The sequence below is a fragment of the Xenopus laevis genome, chromosome 2L (genome assembly GCF_017654675.1).
Source record: "Xenopus laevis strain J_2021 chromosome 2L, Xenopus_laevis_v10.1, whole genome shotgun sequence".
Lineage (NCBI taxonomy): Eukaryota > Metazoa > Chordata > Amphibia > Anura > Pipidae > Xenopus > Xenopus laevis.
The window spans coordinates 143,811,436-143,833,613 of NC_054373.1; the positions used below are offsets into that span (position 1 = coordinate 143,811,436).

The 22,178-nt window shown below is 39.8% G+C and overlaps 1 protein-coding gene across 4 annotated transcripts in view; it reads right to left on the minus strand.

Annotated features, from left to right (window-relative positions):
- The window catches only part of itga7.L (integrin subunit alpha 7 L homeolog), a 99,421-nt gene extending 83,544 nt beyond the window's left edge, over positions 1–15,877 (minus strand). For 3 of the 4 annotated variants that reach the window (XM_018247392.2, XM_018247389.2, XM_041582495.1), the window contains exon 1: positions 478–902. In XM_018247392.2, the coding sequence (XP_018102881.1) occupies positions 478–656 (179 nt within the window). In that variant the 5' untranslated portion in view covers positions 657–902. Of the gene's footprint in view, positions 1–477; positions 903–15,522 lie in introns of those variants that run through there. The other variant, XM_018247388.2, reaches the window with a different exon arrangement.
- Positions 15,878–22,178: the final 6,301 nt, after the last annotated feature.

The following is a 22,178-nucleotide window of genomic DNA, read 5'->3' on the forward strand; positions in this document are numbered from 1 at the left end:
CAGTACATAAAGGGGTCATTTAACAACACTGGGAGAATGTGTACCTGGGCAGTAAACCATGGTAACTAGTCACATTTTTGCTTTCATTATTCAACCTGCAGATGGCTAAAACAACTAATAATTGATTGCTATGGGTTACTGCCAGGTGCAGATTGTACCAGTGCTGATAATAAATGAGTTTAGGATGCACCCAGGCACTCAGCCCTGCACCCTCAGACCCAGGTACCCACAGAACTTGCATCTTTTTCTGACTTTCTGACTGACGCTCTCATGTGGACTCACTGACGTTCCCACCCTCCTCCCTGCACTGTTTGATCCCAGCATTTTACAATCAGTAGCATGCTAACACCCAGAGTCTCAGAGGCAGCACATTTCTCCCGCTAAGGTGGTAGATTTAAATCTTTCTTCCCAGATGTTGCCCTCCACCTGTGCTGGAAGCCAGGGTCTGCCCTGGGAACACTATGTTATTGCACTCACCAGCTCATAGGGTCAGGATTCAGTTGCTTGTGAAGGGCCACTGAGAAGCCAAATAAGCTGCCCTTTTCCCCATCCTTGGTCAGTGTGTTGGTGACATCCAGATTGAAGGCTTGGATCCTAATTGAAGAAAGCAGTAGCAGGCAGGAGAAGCAGAGGGGAGCACCCAGTTCCGCAGGCATTCTGCAGTCTCTCCTGTGGGTGGAGAGCTAGAGGAAAACAGTGTAGGGCTTCCCTTCTAATGAGCCTTGTGCAAGGTCATTCACTAGATCAGCCCCAAGCCTCGCCTGCTGTCATGCAAACATGGGAAAGTGAGGACACGGAGTGAGGTGGTGTTGACCAGGCGGAGTGCAGCATTCACACAGTGACAAGCCCCCTTGTGCTCCAGGACTATAGACAGAGCAGGGAGGTGGAGTGGGAGGTGGAAAGAAACAGAAAGCACAGCAGCTGAGTCAGTTTCATCTATGGCATCAATACCCACTTACAGGACATGGATGTCACACTGCCAGTCAGAAAGAGGAGGGGGACCTTACCATCCAGTGATGTCAGTATTCTGCTAGGTCTCAGCTTGTGACCTCATACTACAAATGGGAACATCTCGTGCTGCAGTCATGCAGGTTATGTTATTCAGTGTGAGATGATGCACTGATCCCAGGGCTATGCTTGTGTCTGATGCACAATACTTTGCACATGCTTTCATTATATCCGAGGCATAGGGTACTGCAAGATAAATGCTCTTGGAAACCAGCAGGGTCAAATTTCCAGCACAGGTGGAGGACAACATCTGCTTAAGGGAGTTAAATCTAATCCATAGAGAGGAAATTTGCTGCCATTTGGACTCAAGGGTCTGCCCAGTGTCAGCATAATGCGGATTGTACAGTGCCGAGCTCAAAGCTGTGCAGGGAGGAAGGAACACAAAGAGAGTGGCAACTGCAGTGAGTTCAGATGTCAGTCACAAAAGCATCCAGATTCAGAACTTCTAAGGAGAACAGCAAATACAGTATATTTCCGCATAATGTGGGGATGCCGGAACATTCCGGCTTCGTGCATATTGCGCCTTCCTCAAGCGATATGGGCGGGGGAAGGGGAGGACAGAAGGCGCTACCACGTCTGGGCCGGCGGTAGCATTTGTAAATTAGGGGTGGGTAGGGAAATTACATGACTTTTGATCACAAAAGAAGATTTTTTTCCACTTTTTCCTTTCCTGCCCCCAATTTGCATATGCAAATTAATATTTGGATTCGGCCGAATCTTTCATGAAGGATTTGGGGATTTGGCTGAATTCCAAATAGTGTTTTCAGTGCATCTCTGGTATAATGTGTATAATGGTGAGATGTCTGCCTAAAATGAAAATGGCATTGCTGTAAAGATGCAAAAAAAGCATCCTACAGTGTCATATGCAGTTTCAGCCCTATATTTGGTATTTATTATTAAATATAAATATGTGTGTGTTCCCAGACTTACTGATTAAGCCACAACTATATACTACCTTGTTGGTATAAAAATTGGTAACTGAAAGAAATGCCAGCCACATGACCTCGGCAGCACAGGGGCCTTAAAGGAGGCAGAGAGAGAAGCAGTGCTTGGGAAAGTGGTTAGTGCTGGGCTGAATTTAGATCTTAAGTATCTCTAGGCACCCAACATTAATGTGCTTTTCCTCTCCTCGTCCATTATTATATGTTTTAAGATATTTAGCATTTTATTCCACAGCTTTCTGGTCTGCAGTTTCTGCAATCTGGTTGCTAAGGTCCAAATTATTCTAGCAACTATGCACTGTTTTGTATAATAGACTGGAATATAAATAGGAGAGGGCCTGAATAACAAGATGAGTAATGAACAGTGTCAATAACAATACATTTGTACAGAGCATTTGTTTTATAGATGGGGTCAGTGACCCCTATTTGAAAACTGGAAAGAATCAGAAGAAGGCAAATAATTCAAAAACTATAAAAAAAGAAAAGATGAAAACCAATTAAAAAGTTGTTTAGAATTAGTCATTACATAACATAGTTAAAGTTAACTTAAAGGTGAACTGTATATGTATATATGTTGTACTGTATACGAGTTGTAGTACAGAATCATCTGGGGACCCAAGGTTACAAAACCTGGCTGTAATGAGTAGTGTTTGCACCAGTCTGTAACTGTATCCATCTATTTAATCGACATTATGTTGCTGCTATATTATAACTAACTACTGGTAGGTCATTTTCCTAACAGGTATTTTATAAAAATTACATATTAAACAAAAACTGCCAAACCCATTTCAGGGTCCCGTTTTTTGCTTGAATAGCAGAAATTGCAGGCTATTTCTGAAAGTTACTGTGAAAATTTCAGGGATCTAAGGGGGGAAAAATCCTTTCCCATGATCAGATTAACAGAGCTATCTCCACCAACAACCACTTTCACACCTGCTGGATCAGACTGACAGTCAACCCAACCAATATTTTTTGTGGCCCAGTATCAGTCAAGCTGACATTAAAATCCTATTGTACAGGGACTGGACTGGTATGATGAATCTGCATAGACCCACCAACATGGTGGCTAAATCAGGCAAAGATAAACAAATAGGCCTGGGCTTGCAAACTGCATGAATAATACAACAGGTTTATTCCTAAAAAATGTGCATTAAAAAGCTGAATTTGTTTAGGGATGCGAACTCATAAGGTATTGGTATGCCATTTTATATTTTGTGAATGAAAAATATGCCATTTGCTTTAGTTTTTTAATTTTATATAATGTTTTATTACAAAGAAAAAAATGTCATATAACTTTGCTGTATTTTTGATTATTTCCATCTTCCTTTAGGGTCACTGAACCTCTCTTTTTGTGCTTTTGCTAAAGGATCTAATAAAACCTGTGTTACAGCCACTCAGGCAGTCAAATGGTTAATGGATCAGTCCACAGAAGAGAGGGGCAGGGAGATGTTCAAAGATAGAGAGACGGGTAAAAATAAACTGGAATTCTCTCCAAATAACTCACTGGGGAGCTTTACCAAAAAAGGAGGGAGCCGAGTATTAATCTCACTAGTCTAGTGGACCCTGGAGAGGCGCAGACAGGAATTAGGGTTTGGGAAGCTAATAGAACTGTACAGACCCATTCTCTGACCCAGCAGTAACATGTACCAAGCCTGTTAGTTTCAGTGAAATATTACTTTCACCTGAACCACTGGACAGTATCTCGCACAACTGTGGAGAGTCTTCCCAAACTGACCTCATTTTCATGCACAAGATCATAATCCAGAGATATTTATATTTGAGAAATATTTATACAGGAAAATTTGAAAATATTATGCCACATTATAAATACGCCTTAGTCCAAATATCATTGAATCATACTGAATAAACTACTCAGTCATTCACAGACAGCCAATAACCTGAAAGTTCATAAATATGTAACTTTTGGGGAAGGGAAAAGCCTCCACATACCATTAGTAAAAAATATTTCTGACAGCCAAGGGTTTGTAGGTTAGGAGGTGAATGGGGCTGTCCTAGCATTTTAAAGGGATTGTTCACCTTCCAAACACTTTTTTTTAGGTTAATTTGTTTTCAGATTGTTCACCATAAATAAATACTTTTCCCATTTGGTTTCCATTCTTTATTTGTATCTGTTTTTCCAAATTTAAACATTACTGTTCCTGTCTCTGGTGTTTCATTCTGGCAGCTCAGTGATCCAGGTAAAGAATCTGAACTGTTACTATTTACTACATTAGTTGACACATTTCTCAGCAGCATCTGTGAAATATTAGCAACTATTGTATCAATTCTAACGGCTGCCTTTAATGAAACTCAGGAATTCTGAGTATCATTTACAGCAGTTTATAGAGTGGATCAAAAAAATGGGCAATGGCATTTAAGAAAGAATTTTTTTATACCGCATTACGTGCACCACCAAGACTGTTCAGAAATATATTTTTTTATTGTAGTTTAATTCTAAAAGGCCATTTTCAAATATGAATGACAGTAAGCCATTCAAGTTCACACATTTGCCTTTTGAAACATGCTGCAGCTGGATTCATGTTCAGGGTGGGTGTCCCACATAACAAAAGCATTATTCTCAAACCATCTCTGCTCCTCCCCACTTCATTTTGAATGGCTGGAGCCCTAGGCAATGCCACAGATTCCCTAAATTCCTCCTGCTGCCAACATCATAATTGCATACCCGCAAGTGCTTGTAAAGGCAGAAAAGAACACAACATGCAAAGTGGAGGAGAACCTTAATCAACTTTGGCATTTCTCCATATTTACCTTACTTGTGTCTGTGGTGTAGGCAGATACAGAGGATATTGCTATGGGGGAATACACAATGTGTGCACATCTGGGAGAATTCACACAATCTGATAGCTGTGCAATAAGCCAAAATTAAAGAGTATGAAAGCTGTTTTGCTGACAACACACACAGATAATTAAAAAGATACATATTAAAGGCATAGCTATTTGCCAGAAATAAAGCTTATTTGCATTATGCATTGTAATTCCTGAAGATTACAGATACGTTCCTATAAAAAAGTGCTTTTTTCCCCCCAACATACATACGCATACAAATACATATAGAGTAAATCTAAATCTGGGCCCATTAAAAGTGTAGTGTTCCCCTATATGTCACCTGAGACACTGCAGAGCAGTATGGTCCAAACACAGTATGAGTAAGATGCACTTTTCCTCCTGTATTTAGGGTTGCCACCTGACCGATATTTTACTTGCCTGGCCGGTAAAAATGATGACTGATCCCAATGTTATTAATCGAGACAAAAGGTAAATATATAGGAAGGCCGGTATTTTTTTCCAGAAAAGGTGGCAACCCTACCTGTATTAGTGAGGATTTGCATGAAATTTGTATATTTGATGGATACGCCCTTCTATTGTACAGTGCTGTGAAATATCTTAGCGCTGTATAAAAATAATTAAATAATACAAGCATAGGGAGAAGTTGGTGCAGAACTGTTGGTACCTTGGAGTTGGTACCTCGGACAATTTGTTCATTTGAGAGGCCTGAAATATAAAATCCCTGTAAGATTAAGACAATGTGGAATATAAGTAAAATATACACTTTGACTGAAAGATCCAATTTGCCTATTGATTTAACCAAATCAATATACTAATTTGATTGATTCACTCAAAAGTCCATCAAAGATTGAGTGGCTAGGAATTTTGCAGGAAACCTGAACAATTCCATATTTGACCTTTGATAAATTGTTCTATGGTCGGAGCTGTCCATGAAAGAGGCTGTGAGTAGTAAATAATAGTTGGTTGTTCAGTAATTAATGGTGAGTCTTTCCCCAACGTAATTGCTGACATTGTGAGAGCTCACCTCGCTTGTCTGCCTCAAGCTCAGGAGTGGCTGCATCAAGCTCTCTTCTCTGGGCTCTGATGTATCAGATAGAAATACACTGGGCAACCTGCTCATCCACATGGCACTAAACAAAGAATTGTGTATTTTAGCTTAACTGCATGATTTTTTTCAGTTGTAAGCAATCCATGTGCATCTTTGTGTTAATTGTATTATTAAATAAAGGCCATATAAAATTGCAGTCCACCAAAAGCATTTTGTCCTTTATAATTCTGTAAGCTACAACTGCATACAGAGTCATATCTTTCAGCATCTTACAAAATAGCATTTGCTCAGACAAAATAAACTGGCTCAAAGTGTCCTAAGGGAAACTGTATGTATAAAAACACAATAGTCCCACTGCTGCTTTAATATAATTCAATGTTCCATTCTTTTTCATTTGATTTTACTCACTATCAGATCTCGTTATATGCTAGATCTTACTAACAATACAGTATCTGGATCCTTCCCATTGATTCCCACTGATCTATGAAGGGTTCAGGATTAAATTGGGTGGGATCTACTATAAACATGATTTCTTGGCTAGTAGTTCTAGGCCATGATAAAAGAAGAATAAGTGACATAATTGTCTAAATAAGCTCTGTAATAATACACATTTGAAAAAGGGAAATACAATCAGTGAAACTTGAGCTACTGCTGCAACCCCCAGATTTCTATTAGGTATTTAATCCTACACTAAGTGCACAAAAGAGAATGCAGAGTGCAAATGGCATAGAGATGAATAAATCAGGGTGACCCTGCTCATTGATCCCATTTAAATTTTAGGTTCATTAATGATTTATTAGTTGTCCAGACATCAAATGAAATGGAATCATTTGGATTCTGAGTGGTGAACACCCAGACCAAAATACCCCAAAGCCTCACAAATGCCAATAATTACTCAAACCAGTATGTTCAACAATCTGCTGGCAATGTAATGCCCTAGTGCAGATTTCCTTTGTAAAATGCTTCTAAGAACCCTAAGGTGGCCATGTACTATAAGATCGTCTTGTTTGGTGAGATTGGATATACGCGTCTAAGGGGGACAATATCGGGCTTTAATCAAATTGTTGGCCCTATATGAGTATACAGCGGTTGGAGCAAGAGTTGCATCAACCAGAAGATGTTTTTGGTATTGAGTATACAGGTATGGGACCTGTTATCCAGAATGCTAGGGACCTGGGGGACCTGGGATCTTTCCATAATTTAGATCTCTGTACCTTAAAGGGGTGAGTCATCTTTAAACTAACTTTTGTATGATATAGACTGAGAGTTATATTCTGAGACAATCTACAGTTTGTTTTCATTTATTATTTGTGTTTTTTGAGTTATTTAGCTTTTTATTCTGCAGCTCTCCAGCTTACATTGTCAGCCAGAGTCCAAATTAACTTAGCTTTTTCTCTCAAATGTAATGTTTGCCTTTTTTCTCTTTGGAAAATCAATACAAATATATTTTAATGTATCAAGTTATGCATCAATTTTGAATAGATTACAGTGTCTGTCACCCCCCCCCCCCCCAAGCTGCTTCAGAAAGACATAAGAAAGTAATTGAAAAAAAAGTCTTTATTCTGGTGAACTATATGAAACCATCTGAATTGAAAAAAGTGTTTGAAAGTTGAACTACCCCTTTTGGGTGTACTAGATAAAAATAGCTGATCTAAAAAGGAAGGTGAACAACCCCTTTAAAGGAATTGTTCAGTATGAAAACAAAAACTGGGTAAATAGATAGCCCATGCAAAATAAAAAATGTATCTGATATTGTTAGTTAGGCAAAATGTAATGTATAAAGGCTGGAGTGACTTGATGTCTAACATAATAGTCAGAACACTACTTCCTGCTTTGCAACTTCCTTGGTTTCCACTGATTGGTTACCAGTCAGTAACCAATCAGTGACTTGAGGGGGCACATGGGTCATAACTGTTTGCCTTTGAATCTGAGCTGAATGCTAAGGATCAATTGCAAACTCACTAAGCAGTTATGTCCCATGTGGCTCCCCTTCAAGCCGCTGACTAACTAAGAGTTGGAGAGCTGAAAAGCAGGAAGTAATGTTCTGGCTGTTATGTCAGACATCCAGTCACTCCAGCCTTACATTACATTTTTGGCTAACTAACTATATTAGAAACATTTTTTATTTTGCACAGCCTATTTACCTAGTTTTTATTTTTACACTGAACTGTTCCTTGAAGGGATAACACGTGGATGTCCCTTATTGCATGTCATTCCACAAGCTCAGGCCATTTCTTGAACCAAAAAGAGGGGTATCACGGGTAGGCACAAGTCTGACATGTTATGACTCACACTAGCAGGGACAGGTGGCTTTGGAACAAAAACACACACTTTGGTATTTATGGGGGAGGGCAAAATGAACATATCAGCTGCCAAAATACTGTGTGTGCCATAAGTCTTACACCTATATTATAAACACATTCATTAAAGTTACTCTTGTCTTTTGAATGTAAATGAGCTGTGAGGGGCACCAAAATAAGGCATTAATCAAGATCATTTTACAGGGGTTATAGCTGCAATGTCTTTAGTGCCCTGTATTTGCACCAATAAAAGGAAAGCCCCGAGCAATGCATGGAGGATGGTGTCCACATCTCATGGAGAAAAACAAAGATAAATCAATGATATTCAGCCTACATTCTTCTAGATGTTATTGTACTACAACTGTCACAACACCTACCAGCCTTGTGCTATAATTGGATTAAACCATTATTAGCACTTTTTTGCTGTGTGGAGGGGTTAAAGGGCACCGCCACCTAATAATTTTTTTTATTCTCTAATAAAAGGCTTTTTCTACATTGTTTTAAGTCATCAGAAAGTAAATTGATTAGGAAACACTGTTTAAATTGAAATAACGTTTACACTTTCTTAAAAAAAAAAAAGAAATTAGTGTAGACAAGTTTCTTATGGTGGCCATACACAGGGATGTTGCCAAACGAGCGGATCTCTCCCTGATATGCCCACATTGAAGTGGGCAATATCGGGATAATCCGATCATGGTCCCTGGGCCCAACGATCGGATCAGAATGGAGGCAAAAAGGGCGGTCAGATCGTGGGACCGCATCAATGAACAGATATAGCCGCAATCCAATGAGATTTTTTACCCTGCCCGATCGACATCTGACCAACTTTTGGCGAGATATCGATCAGGGAAGCCCGTCGGAGGTCCCCACACACAGGCCAATGATCTGCCGACTCAGTCTGTCAGAAGCTTTTATCGGCCTGTGTATTAAAAAACAAACATTGGGTGGAGGACCCTTTCAAATGCATAGACAGGGAAATAAGATATTTGATCAATTAATGAGGCAATTATCTCTGCCAGTGTTCTAAAAGGAGATTAGGTAGTTCTATGTGGGAAGAAATAAACATACTCCCTCATAAATATTTATGGAGCCTCTCAGTGTTAGCATTTATCATCTCATGCAATATTCACTGGTACAACTGCAAATACTCAGTTGTTTCAGAGAAAAGCAGGGTACTGGAACTAATCTGGACTGTTTGGGTACTATTGCTCTAAGGCTGAGGGCACATGGAGCGTTGACTCAACTCCCTTCTGTAGCTCAGTTTATCTGTACTGAAAAGTACAACTTCCATTAAAGTGCAGGTAAACAGAGCTATGGAAGGAGTGAAACCACTTCTTTCAGCCTACAAAAAAATAAAAAAACAGGCTGAGAGCAGCAGAGTCAATGTTCCATGGGTCCTCAGACTTAGAACAAAGAGTACCCAGACAGTCCAGTCTGTTTAGACTGAAGTTTACTTGCATTTTGAAGATGGCACCATAATCTGTCATTATGTGAGAAGACCATCTAGTCAACAATTTACCCACAACACAGAACTGTATTATTAACATTCCGCTGTAAATTGTAGGAATTTCAGTTCAGAAAAGCAGCAGAGCAGCAGGTCTGTCATACCTACTCTCAAGCCATTATGCTACTTTATGGATTACACACTATGCATATAAAAATCTCTGGTCACTATAGTGGCTGGTAGGCTTCTTTGGTTCAAGCCGCACTTGGATTGGGTAACCCTTAGCACATCACATGGTTACATATAAGAAAATACTGGTGTATCGTCATTCAGCTGAAGTTGCTGATAAATAAAGCAAATACATTTTCACCCTAAATTCACCTTCAGGCTGGACTTTCAGGTAAACTACTTGTATAGTCCATGTATATAGAGAACTGAGTACCCATCTTTCTATATAATTCCATTCTTAGTGTAAACTGTAAAGGAACTATTTTCTTAGAGTCAATCAGTAATGTACACCTTTTAACTGAGAGCAATAAAATGTAAGCACCTTATACAGTAAAAGAGTTTTTGAATTGCTCTCCATCTATTGTCTACAAGGACATCACATTCCAAGCATAATACAGCCACAAAGTTTTGCCTGACTCAACCCTGGGAGTGTCACTGCCGCTCCCCAATAACAATGTTTCTGGAAATTATTTCACTTATTTTAATTAAATTGATAAACCCAATTCCCTCCTGTGTCTGACACTCTACATCTGCACCTGCAATGTTTTTATTGTGTTTGTCTGTTCGCCATTAAAGGCTAATTATAGATGGTTTACTGTAACGATTGGGGAGGACTGATGGAATCAAATGGAAGCAAACCAAAAAGTGTAAGGGACAAATAAATGTCAGGAATTTTTTATATAAAAACCAAATGTACTACATGTGGAATCATAAATATATCTACATACATGCATGCAAGAGAACTTGCATTATATACTTCAGTAGTGATAATATTCTCGTCAACATTTGGGATTGCTTAACCGACGCCCATCCTTTTTCCCATTCTGAAGCAACTGTGCTGCTCTCTCCAATCATGACCTTTATCTGTGTCAGTCTGGTAACTAACTGTTCTGTCTGGCAACTTTAAAAGGAAACTACTGCAGATAGTTTATATGAAGTTAATAGAAGCTTCAAATCATGGATTAAGTTGTTTCCTATAACCGAATAGCACTCAAAGATGACAAAAGTTGTTAACCTGACAGTGAGACAAGAAACAAAGACATCTACTGCACAGGGAGCATTTTTATTAACACCCCAATCCAAACTAAACATTGGCTCTATTGTCTTTTCACTTTTTTATTGCACGGGCTGCTAAAATAGATTGTTCAAACACATACTTAATGAAGTGTAGAATGTTCTGTTATTAATCCGGATATTTTACATCATCTCATTCTGCCCACCTCAAAAGAAGTCACCAACAACCTGTTCCCACCACAGATACTTAAAACAAACAATACAGGGAGAGATTCAAGCACTGACTTGACCCTCAGTTTTATACAAAGGCTGGTAATACAGGGAGATGTTGGTTAGCTAAAACTGGAACTGTAGCATAGTGTGTAAAGTACAGCTAAATGGCGTTAGTAATGCTTTATATATCCTAGCATCCAAAGGCGTAGTTTATGAACATCTAGAGCAGTTCTGTCCATGGGCTGGATCCCCCCCTTGTGCGACCGCCCACATGAAAGTCTGCTGAAGGGGCACCAGCATTATGTGTATTAATAGCATTGTATGTAGCACAGGGTGTACTGTTCATCTTAAAGGGGTCCTGAAGTGGACTCTGGCTCTATTCTGCCTGCCCTATGATCCCTGTGTGTGCCATACTCTGCCTGCCCTATGGTACCTGTGTGTGCCATACTCTGCCTGCCCTATGATACCTGTGTATGCCATACTCTGCCTGCCCTATGCTCAGTTTGTATGCCATACTCTGCCTGCCCTATGCTGCATGTGTGCCCTACTCTCCCTGCCATACGCTAACTTTGGGCCATGGGTACCACAGAAGGATAGCACTGATCTAGAGCAACACAAATTGGATTATAAATAAAAGAGTCCATGACAGATTATTTTGCCTTGGGCCTGCCATTAAAGGAATAGGTCAGTGTAAAAATTAAAACTGGATAAATAGATAGGCTGTGCAAAATAAAAAAATGTTTCTAATATAGTTATTTAGGCAAAAAATGTAATGTATAAAGGCTGGAGTGACTGGATGTCTAACGTAACAAAACAGAACACTACTACTTTGAGTTAGTCAGCGACTTGAAGGGGGACCACATGGAACATAACTGTTCAGTGAATTTGTGATTGATCCACAGCATTCAGCTCAGATTAAAAAGCAACAGTTATGACCCATGTGCCCCTCCCTCAAGTCACTGATTGGTTACTGCCTGGTAACCAATCAGTGGAAACCAAGAGAGCTACAAAGCAGGAAGTAGTGTTCTGGCTCAGGCCCGGATTTGCGGCAAGGCCGCATAGGCCCGGGCCTAGGGCGGCAAAGAAATAGGGGCGGCATGCCGCCCAGCCGCCGTTCAACTGCACCAGCTGCGCCGGGGTTTTTTCGCCGGCGTGCTGGGAAGGCGGGTGCTAGGACCGCGCGGCCGCCTGGTCGGACCGCGCGGCCTAGGGGCGCGCAAAAGTTAAATCCGGCGCTGTTCTGGCTATTATGTTAGACATCCAGTGGCTCCAGCCTTTATTTTTTCCTAACTAACTATATTAGAAACATTTTTTATTTTGCATGGGCTATCTATTTACCCAGTTTTTATTTATCTGCTGAACAATTTCTTTAATATGATAGAGATTATTTAATAATGCCTGAAACTCGTTGCTTCAAGGGGAACAAATTAGTTATGTATAGGTAGTTCCAAAATTGCAAAACTCTTTCTAACGGCCACCCGTCTGCTACCTTACTATGCCCAGCTTCTGGCAGCCTGTATTACTGTATAGGTGTGTGTCTGCTCCACCCCACCCCCTTTGTGATGACAGAGATGGTCCGGAACAGGTGTGGTCTATAAATAGAGGTGAATTGGGAAACTGGGTTGGGTGCAGATTGGGAGTGGACAGGTTAGTATAGGGTGCAAGACGACTGTTTGTTGACCGGCACAATCCGAGAACAAATGGCTCCATAAAAATGAAAAATACAAATGGAAAGTGTACTTTTCAAAGCCCTTTAATATTTTTAAAGCAGCTTTTTTGCAGAAAGGGGTCATTTTTTGCACTGATCCTTAAATTTCTGCAGAGTCTTCTACCCAGGAACTAGTTCAATGTGCAGGAGTCCTCTGCAATTGGATGCATCCTACACAGAATTATACATCAACTTCTATTTAGGGCAAAACTTGTGTTGAGAAACAGACTCTAAATCAGTGATGGCACACGGGTTACTGGACCCTGATAACATAATCACTATAGGGTCCCTCTTTTACAATAAATAAACAGATACTATGGGCACATTAACTAAGCTCGAGTGAAGGATTCGACGTAAAAAAACTTCGAATTTCAAAGGTTTTTTTTGAGTACTTCAACCATCAAATAGGCTACTACGACCTTCGACTACGACTTCGATTCGAAGGATTCAAACTGAAAATCGTTCGACCATTCGATAGTCGAAGTACTGTCTCTTTAAAAAAATACTTCGACTACATACTTCGGCAGTTTAAACCTACCGAGGAACAATGTTAGCCTATGGGGACCTTCCCCATCACTTTTCTAAGGTTTTTTTGATCGAAGAAAAATCCTTTGATCGATCGATTAAAATCCTTCGAATTCGATATTCGTATTCATAGGATTTTACTTCGAGGGTCGAATTCGAGGGTTTATTAACCCTCGATATTCGACCCTTAGTAAATGTGCCCCTAAAAGTATGAAACAGTAACAACCTCATCTAACCCTTTAATGTTCCTGAGCAACAGCTGGGTCTGCTGGCTCTGTGTGTATGCCTCTGTTCCCACGAATACATGCTTTCCTTACTGCACAGTTTGTTTTGCTTAAGATTTTAGTCATCCTCTGAGAAAGTGAAATAAAAATGCCCCAATCGCAACCTTGCGCACCCAATAAATAAATGCCATTACTATAGATTTTCTCAGAAAACCTAAATGCCTGTGACACTGTAGCACAGCATTGCTCTTTATGTAGACATAAATATAGAGGTGCATGAACTTTGTGCGAGAAATAATGCAAAGTCTCGTGTATTTTCATTTGAATTGTGCTGTGTCCTTCTGTTAGAGCATCAAATACATTTCTGTAAAACTAATATTTGTAGACAATTGCAACCATAAGAAATACTGACAAGTTTTAATAAATGATATATATATATATATATATATATATATATATATATATATATATATATATATATATATATATATATATATATATATATATATATATATATATATATATATATATAAAATGCAGAGGACACAATTTCCTAGATTATAAGGTTGGACCCTGAGAGTCCCCAGACAAGGAAATAAAGTATGCAGGAAGATTTTTCATTTTATTAAGAGTTTTTAAAATATTATTGGACTCATGGCCAGTTTGATAGCCAATCTCAACCGTTTGCATAGATCCAATGGTTCTGCAGCTGGCTTGAATGATTTATTGCTTTATACATTGAAGTAAACAGCCGTACTATTAATTAATTAATTAATTAATTAATTAATTAATTAAACACCCACCACTTACACCTAGGCAATCACTAATTTCCTCTATGCAAATGAGAAAAGCACATTAACCAAAAAGCCAGGAATCATTGCTGCTAAAGTTGTCTCAGACCACACACACATTGCTTTTCATTTATGAATTCACATAATGCCACCTCACCTCAAGGATTTAGGTACAAACACAAAAGAAGACAGGACAACAGTAAATAACATGTGGGTGGCTTTAAGAGAAGGTTATTTTGGGCAACAGCATGGCTATACTTATATTTAACTTTTACGGGTGACAAAAATGCAGAGCAGGAAAACATGGAGGAATCTTAATGATGTAATGCTGTTAGCCATTTGTGCCTGTCCCTTACAGTGTGACCTGTGAAAGCAAACAGGTGGCACAGACCATAAGTGCAGAGTGCAATTTTGAATGCAATATCTCCACGTATTTTAACCAGAAACCAGCATTTTTTTCTATAATTCCATCTTATTTGTGGTCGTGATGTAGAGCTTCATTTGGTCCAATTGTGTCCGAATGGTGTTATGTCCGGCACTCATATTGAAAATAATACCTGCAATTCCACTGCACCTATTGATCCTGGCTGCAGTATGGAGCTACTGTCACCTATGAGGTAGTTGCAGCTTCTGGTTCCCTTATGTCAATTGACACTCTTCTGCTCAATTTAGCTGAACAGACTGGTCAGACTAAATGGCTGCATGGTTAATATAAAGATGAACAGTGCATCAAAACAATAATAGTATCATAATCATAACAAAAATAGAGATCATCTGTTTTGGGCTGCTGCATGGCTCAAAATAAGCCATAGTTGTATCTACTACAATAGGCACACAAAACTCAATTTTTTCAATCAACATAGGATTAGTTGCACTTAGATCACTGTGCAGTGCTGCAGTTCAGTAGCACACATTTTATGGGCCAGACATAAGTCACAAACAATCACAGGATGTTCTGTCGAGACTGATCCCTGTCTTGGCATACATTCCAAGCTGGCTGGATACTATAGTCAAAACTGGCCAAACTGGCCAAAAATCTGGGTATTTAGCTTTACACACTCTCTAAAAATCTGAATAACAAGCCAGTTCTATGTAAATAAAGAATAATCAGTGCCCAGTTACTGAACATCCTTTCTGCCTTCCTCTTTACTCCATCTCGGAAAATGAGCCCACTCATTTATAGGTATATAGGTGTTCCTTTGCCTAGCAGTGCCCATACATACAGATAGAGCAGCGTCTGCCCCTAGGAACTCTACAAAATAGTACTCACCAGCTCATAGGGTCAGGATTCAGTTGTCTGTGAAGGGCCACTGAGAGGCCAAATAAACTGCCCTTTTCCCCATCCTTGGTCAGTGTGTTGGTGACATCCAGATTGAAGGCTTGGACCCTGAGCACAGCGAGCAGTAGCAGGCAGGAGAGGCAGAGGGGAGCACCCAGTTCCGCAGGCATTCTGCTGAGTCCCCTGTGGGTGGTGAACTCGAAAGAAGCAGAGTACGGCTTCCCTCCTAAAGTAGGTAGGTAAGGTAGGTCATTCACTAAATCAGCCCCAAGCCTTGCCCGCTGCTGTCACATGGACATGCAAAAGTGAGGACACAGAGATGAAGGAGTAAAGTGCTGCTTTCACACAGTGACAAGCCCCCTCTGGCTCCAGGACTCTAGAGAGTGCAGGGAGGTGGGATGGGAGAGAGCAGGTGGAAAGGAACAGAGATCCAAAGGAGTTTCCAGTTGCAGTCTCGTTATTTTACAAGAATAGAATAGTATTGCACTGGCATAATAAATTAGATCAGCCCCCTGTCTAACATTTACGGTATATGATGTACTGGCTATTTTAGAAGGATGATTGAAACAATCATTTGTGTATGTATATATATATATATATATATATATATATATATATATATATATATAAAACATTATTCTGAGATCCAAACAGTGAAAAAAATACTGTCTACAAGGCATTTTGGGAACCTGGGAGGTCTGTGTCCTTTAACATCAACTGGAAGGGGAATTGGGCACCATGTTACAAGGGTTTTAGTGGGCCTGTGGTTTTTTGGGGCCACTGAAATTGAATGAGAAGTGTAACTCAGGCACCTAGATAGGGGAACTGGTGATGACAACGGCTTATAGCCTTTAAAATGCTAAAACTGTACTGTGTGGTGCTCATGGAGAGGGATAACTGTGCTATTCAGTGATTTCCCCCAAACACATAGGTAAGATATTCTACATGTTGAGTTGGAACTGATCTAATGAAGAGACACAAGCTATATAATCTATGTCGTTTTCTTTACAGTGTAAGCACAGACTGGAGTCTGGAGTGTGTTTTTTTAGTGGAGCAGGAAGGGAGTTACATTTTTGACTGGCAGGACCATCTGTCCGTAAACATGTGTCATACTAGGCATCTGATTTTAGCTGCTTAGCCCATGACTGCCAGAAATATCTTAGATAATGTCCCTGCAGTGGAGAGCATTATGTTGTGGACTGAGAATGTGCGAAGATATTAACATCACAATGGGAGGCAATGCATGAATATGGGATCCATCATATGGTGAGACATTGTGGTTCCCCCATTGTAAATGGCAAGTCCTATAGTAGTGGGAGAATACCACTTACACCCTACAGAAGTATCATGGTATAAATAACATTCACTATAGCAACATCACATTTCTACATGCTTTTAGGTTTACTACCATTACAGAATTTAGAAATTATGGGGACATGGCAATTTTGCAGAAACACTTAAAAGAACAACCACAAAAACTCAGAAAACCAATCCAGTGCAACTCCATACTAACCTTAGCAACAAGCCACCCCCTCCAAAGCAACCGCTGGAATAAGCTCCTGCTGTGCTGATTGTTTTGTATGTTTTTTAATGAAAGTAGAATCTTTTCTCAACTGACCTATAAGGGGTGTCTGGATGGGAAACAACTGACATAGAATTTATCCAAGGACTGGGGATTTGAGGATTTCTCTAAGCATTGCATGGCACCCATTAAAGTAAACTGTCATGCTAAAAACAATATTTTATATGAGTCATCTATTATCTGTTGGGTCTTAATCCATTTATCAGGAAAACATTGTCAGATCAACAGTTTTTAACTAGTGATGGGCGAATTTGCGCCGTTTCGCTTCGCCGAAAAATTTGTTTTTTGACGCCGGCCCCCGTTTTTGACGCCGGCGCCCGTTTTTGACGCCGGCGTCCGTTTTTTCGGAAAGAAAATTTTGACGCTGGCGAATTTTTGCTGCGAAGTTTCGCAGGCGTTTCGTGAATTTATTTGCTGGTGGCGAATCGCGCAAATTCGCACCTGGCGAATAAATTCGCCCATCACTATTTTTAACATCTATTTCTGCAAATATCTCTCTTAGATAACATACAGTAAGTCATTTACTGTAAATAAAAATGCTTGATTTCACTCTGTTAGGTCATTTGTTTCATTTTATTAACAGGCATTATAAACAATTCACTTTAATTTTGTATTTTAGGGAGTGAATAGACAGGGGTTTGTGTACAACAGAGAAAACAGTTGGTAGAGTTCCAGTAGTCCCTTTAATATCATGTGAAAAACAAGTAGAAAAATACTCCTGATAATGGCCACTGCAGATTTAGATTAGTTTTCTGTATATTTGTGGCCTCCCTGATTTGGTTGGTTTTGCATTTCCAAAGAAGACAAATATATCAAGTACTAAAATAGCCAGGATATTTGTCACTGATACGCCTTTCATTCAGTCCCAGACAAGCTAAACTGGGAGAGCGCAGGTGCCGTCATATACAGTAGATATGGAAAGGACTAGCTTGTGAGACATTACAGGTTCACATTCTGTAGCAAGTCATTGGAATCCTATTCATGTTGGTAAATGCACATTTTGGGGTGTTTTGATATAAACCTAAAAATAATTGTTATGAAAAATGTCAGTTTATGTATCCCCCAGAAAACAAACAGAACAAACCACACACAGATTGTAGGTGAAGAAAGGCCATGTGTTCAATTAGAGCATGAAAGAGGCCTGCATTGAAGGACTGGAGAGGCAATAAGGTTGGGTATCTCAACAGTCAAGGTGCCATACTGAAATCTATACCTTCAACAATGAAAAAATATATATTCAACTCCATGGCTGAACTGTGTCATATATTAAATGTTATTATTGTGATTTGACTATTTCCATAGATGGATAAGACAGAGCACATTTGAATGGTGCATCTGGCACACAGTGTCCATGGTACACCACCCATTTATCTGAAATCTCTTGAATAATTTTGTGTAATCTTGTTTTTATCAGTTGATAATACATGTTTGGTTCTTGCAAGGTAGATGTCAGGGCCTCATGGGTTTAGTATTTTGGAGTCGGGACCAAGGAGAAAGCAGGTGTGCAGACTGGTGGGAATCGTTCAATACGTGTTACACAAAAGGTTAAGCAGATCAAGGTAAATGTCCAGGCAAGAAGGTCAAGGCAGGCAGCAAATCATCGTAGTCATAATCAGGCATAAGGGTCAGGAACCAAGCATCAGTCAGTAGAATAATTATAGCCCACCCAGAAACTCACAAAAGTCAAAACTATATTCAGCTTGAACCCTGGTCTTTGGCACCAAACCATGGCCCAATGACATCACGTACCAGCTCTAAAGTGAGAACTTATTGTGCAAAAACTGGCTAATTCCCCAGCAGATAATCACTCAGCATTGCAATATCAAGAAGGAACAGGCCCCTACTGCTCAGCAGGTAAGAAAGTTCCAGGTGCAACCTGGAAAACACCTTATGGGATGGAAGGCTCAGACTTTCAGACAATGGTTGCAGTGTGTATGGCCAGTGAACAAGTTAACCAGCTTCCTTTTCTCTGGAGTAAAGGTCTGGGAGCAAATGACAAAGACATTTTCACAGGGCCCCGAGTGTAGTAACTTTTTCCTAGCTATCTATTTTTAAATTCCTTTGGCTCTCGTAAGATTTAAGGACATGGAACTTTTGGCAGGACACCTCAATGTTGCTGGATCATTTCCAGACAATAGCATGGAATTAATAATAGAGTAGTGTGGAGTTTCACAATGGTAAAAGAAACCTATGAACCATAGTGCAAATTTTTACCTGAGGAAAAACGAACTGAAAACGAATTAATTTAGCGTAAAGGAATGTAATGGTGATGCCAAATAAAATGTAGCTGTATGTTGGCTGCTATCATAGTCAGACCTTTAATTTCTGCAATTTTACCCCTCTTTACTCAATCTAATTGCAGGAGAGGGATTGTGGCCAGACCAGTAAAAAACGGTCGAAAGGACTATGGTCAGTAGACATTATTGAATAATGGACATGGAGAGGGTCCAGAGAAGGTCAACTAAGCTGGTAAAAGATATGGAAAATCTTAGCTATGAGGAAAGACTGGCCAAATTGGGGATGTTCACACTGAGGAAGAGGCGCTTAATGCTTTATTTACCAGTAGGTCTTTTCAGTGGACATGAGCTCATCCATTCTAATTGGAAGAAAAGAGGGTTTTTTTACAGTCAGAACTGTTAAGATGTGGAATTCTCTCCCTGAATCAGTCATTCAGGCTGATACATTAGATAGCTTTAAGAAGGGGTTGGATGACTTTTTAGAAAGTGAGGGAATACAGGGTTATAGAAATATAGAATATAGCTCATAGTACAAGTTGATCCAGGGACTAGGCAAATTGGAGAGGCTTCAGATGTTATTTTTATTTGCCTTCCTCTGGATCAACTAGCAGTTAGGCAGGTTAAAATAGACTACATAGGTTGAACTTGATGGACCTGTGTCTTTTTTCAACCTAACTTACTATGTTACTACTATGTTATTATGTCCTGCATAAAGTTTAATTTCATAAATAAAATCCCATGGGAAAATACTACAGAGATTTTAAGTTTTCCTGGATTGTAAACCATTTGCACCAATATATAATGCATAATGTATTTCCCTAATTTTCACATTCGCGGGCCCTGGTGCGAGCCGTACAGACGGGATCGCCCCCAACCTCGTGTGCGCAATTTTTCTGTGCCGCTGCAGCCGACTCCAGCCGGCTGCAGCGCGCACGATCTTCCGGGGGGGGGCCCTGGGGGTGTGCGGGCCCTGGCCCATTTGCACCCCCTGCTCCCCCAGTAGTTACGCCCCTGTTTCACATCATTTTTTTATGTTCCCCTGAAATCTGCCTAGTGTGTGTCACACACTAGGCAGAAACTCTTCTATGTTGAGTAATAGAAAATTAGGCACTGGTAATGTAATAAGTCAGGCTACGCACCAGTGGTCATGGGCCCGGGTGCAGGATCTGCTGGGGCCCCCTCTACCTCCTGCCCACAATTACCATTTCCATGTCTCCGGCGGGCTCCAAGGGGTGTGTGCCCAGGTGAGAATGGACCCCCAGAATTGATGCCACTGGTATCCACCTAAGGGAGTAGGGGAATGATATAAACCAATGATGTCCAACCTGCAGCTCAAATGCTATTATCAAACTGCAACTCCCATTATTCTACTTGGGCATGCCTGATGTATATCTAACTAAAAAGTAGCCCTGGCTATGCCAATGATTTATAAACAAAACAAGCATTATATATACAACATAATTTTACAGTATGTTGATGTCTGAATCTCATGTGCTGGTCCCAGCTTGATGGTATTAGGTCTACCTAAGGGAGAAAGGCTACTTAGCTCTGTTTTGCACAAGTATAGGCTCTCTTATCCAGAATTAGAAAAAAAAGCTCCAAATTATGGGAAGGCCATCTCCTATAGAGTCCACTTTAAAGGGATACTGTCATGGGAAAACATGTTTTTTTTCCAAAATGCCTAAGTTAATAGTGCTGCTCCAACAGACTTTGGCACTGAAATCCATTTTACAAAAGAGCAAACACATTTTATATATTTAATTTTGAAATCTGACATGACATATTGTCAGTTTCCCATAAGCCCCCAGTAATGGGACTTGTGTTCTTATAAACTTCAGTCACTCTTCACTGCTGTGTTGCAAGTCCATCAGCAGAACAATGGGAAGGTAACCAGACAGCAGCTCCCTAACACAAGATAACAGCTCCCTGGTAGATATAAGAACAGCACTCAATAGTAAAAATCCATGTCCCACTGCGGCTCCTTCAGTTACATAACAGCTTGTTAGAAAGCAGTTCTATAGTGCAGCGCTGGCTCTTTCTGAAAGCACAGGACCAGGCAAAATGACCTGAGATGGCTGCCTACACACCAATATTACAACTAAAAAAAAATACAGTTATTGGTTCAGGAATTAAATTTTATATGGCAGAGTGAACTTTTTGCAGTGTAAACAGTGTCATTTAGAAATAAAAACTACACCATAAAAATCATGACAAAATTCCTTGAAGCAAATAATTTACATTTTTAAATATATTTCCTTTTTCTTTGTAATAATAATGCATTACCTTGTACTTGATCCTAGCTACGCTGCATAAATTCATATTAGTGGCAAAACAATCCTATTAGGTTTGTTTACTGTATAAATGTTTTTTTTTATCAGACAATATATGGTGTTTCAAATTACAGATAGATCTCTAATCCGGAAAACCCCAGGTTCTGAGCATTCTGGATAATAGATCCTATACTTGATATTAGAATAGCAATGTGCAGAAGATATGTAGTTTCTAAAATCTTCCGTTTGTGGCTTGTTGCAAGCTGCATGATCCAAAAACACACCTATTGCCATCCTGAAGTTTAATTATCTCCTGTAATCAATATCATACTGGCACAGCACTAAAAGCATCCCAGAGCTGAATATGCCATTGTGATGCAGCAGTAGTTACAGTGCAATGCAGCAGCCGTCATTTAAAGTGATTGATGAAGAGATCTGCAACATCAGCCTTTCAACACAACTAAAACGCCACTGTTGTTACTTTCATTTAAATGTTGAAATATTGGCCCCCTAATGGGACATACAGTACAAAAGACATCTTGAAATGTGTGTTCTGTT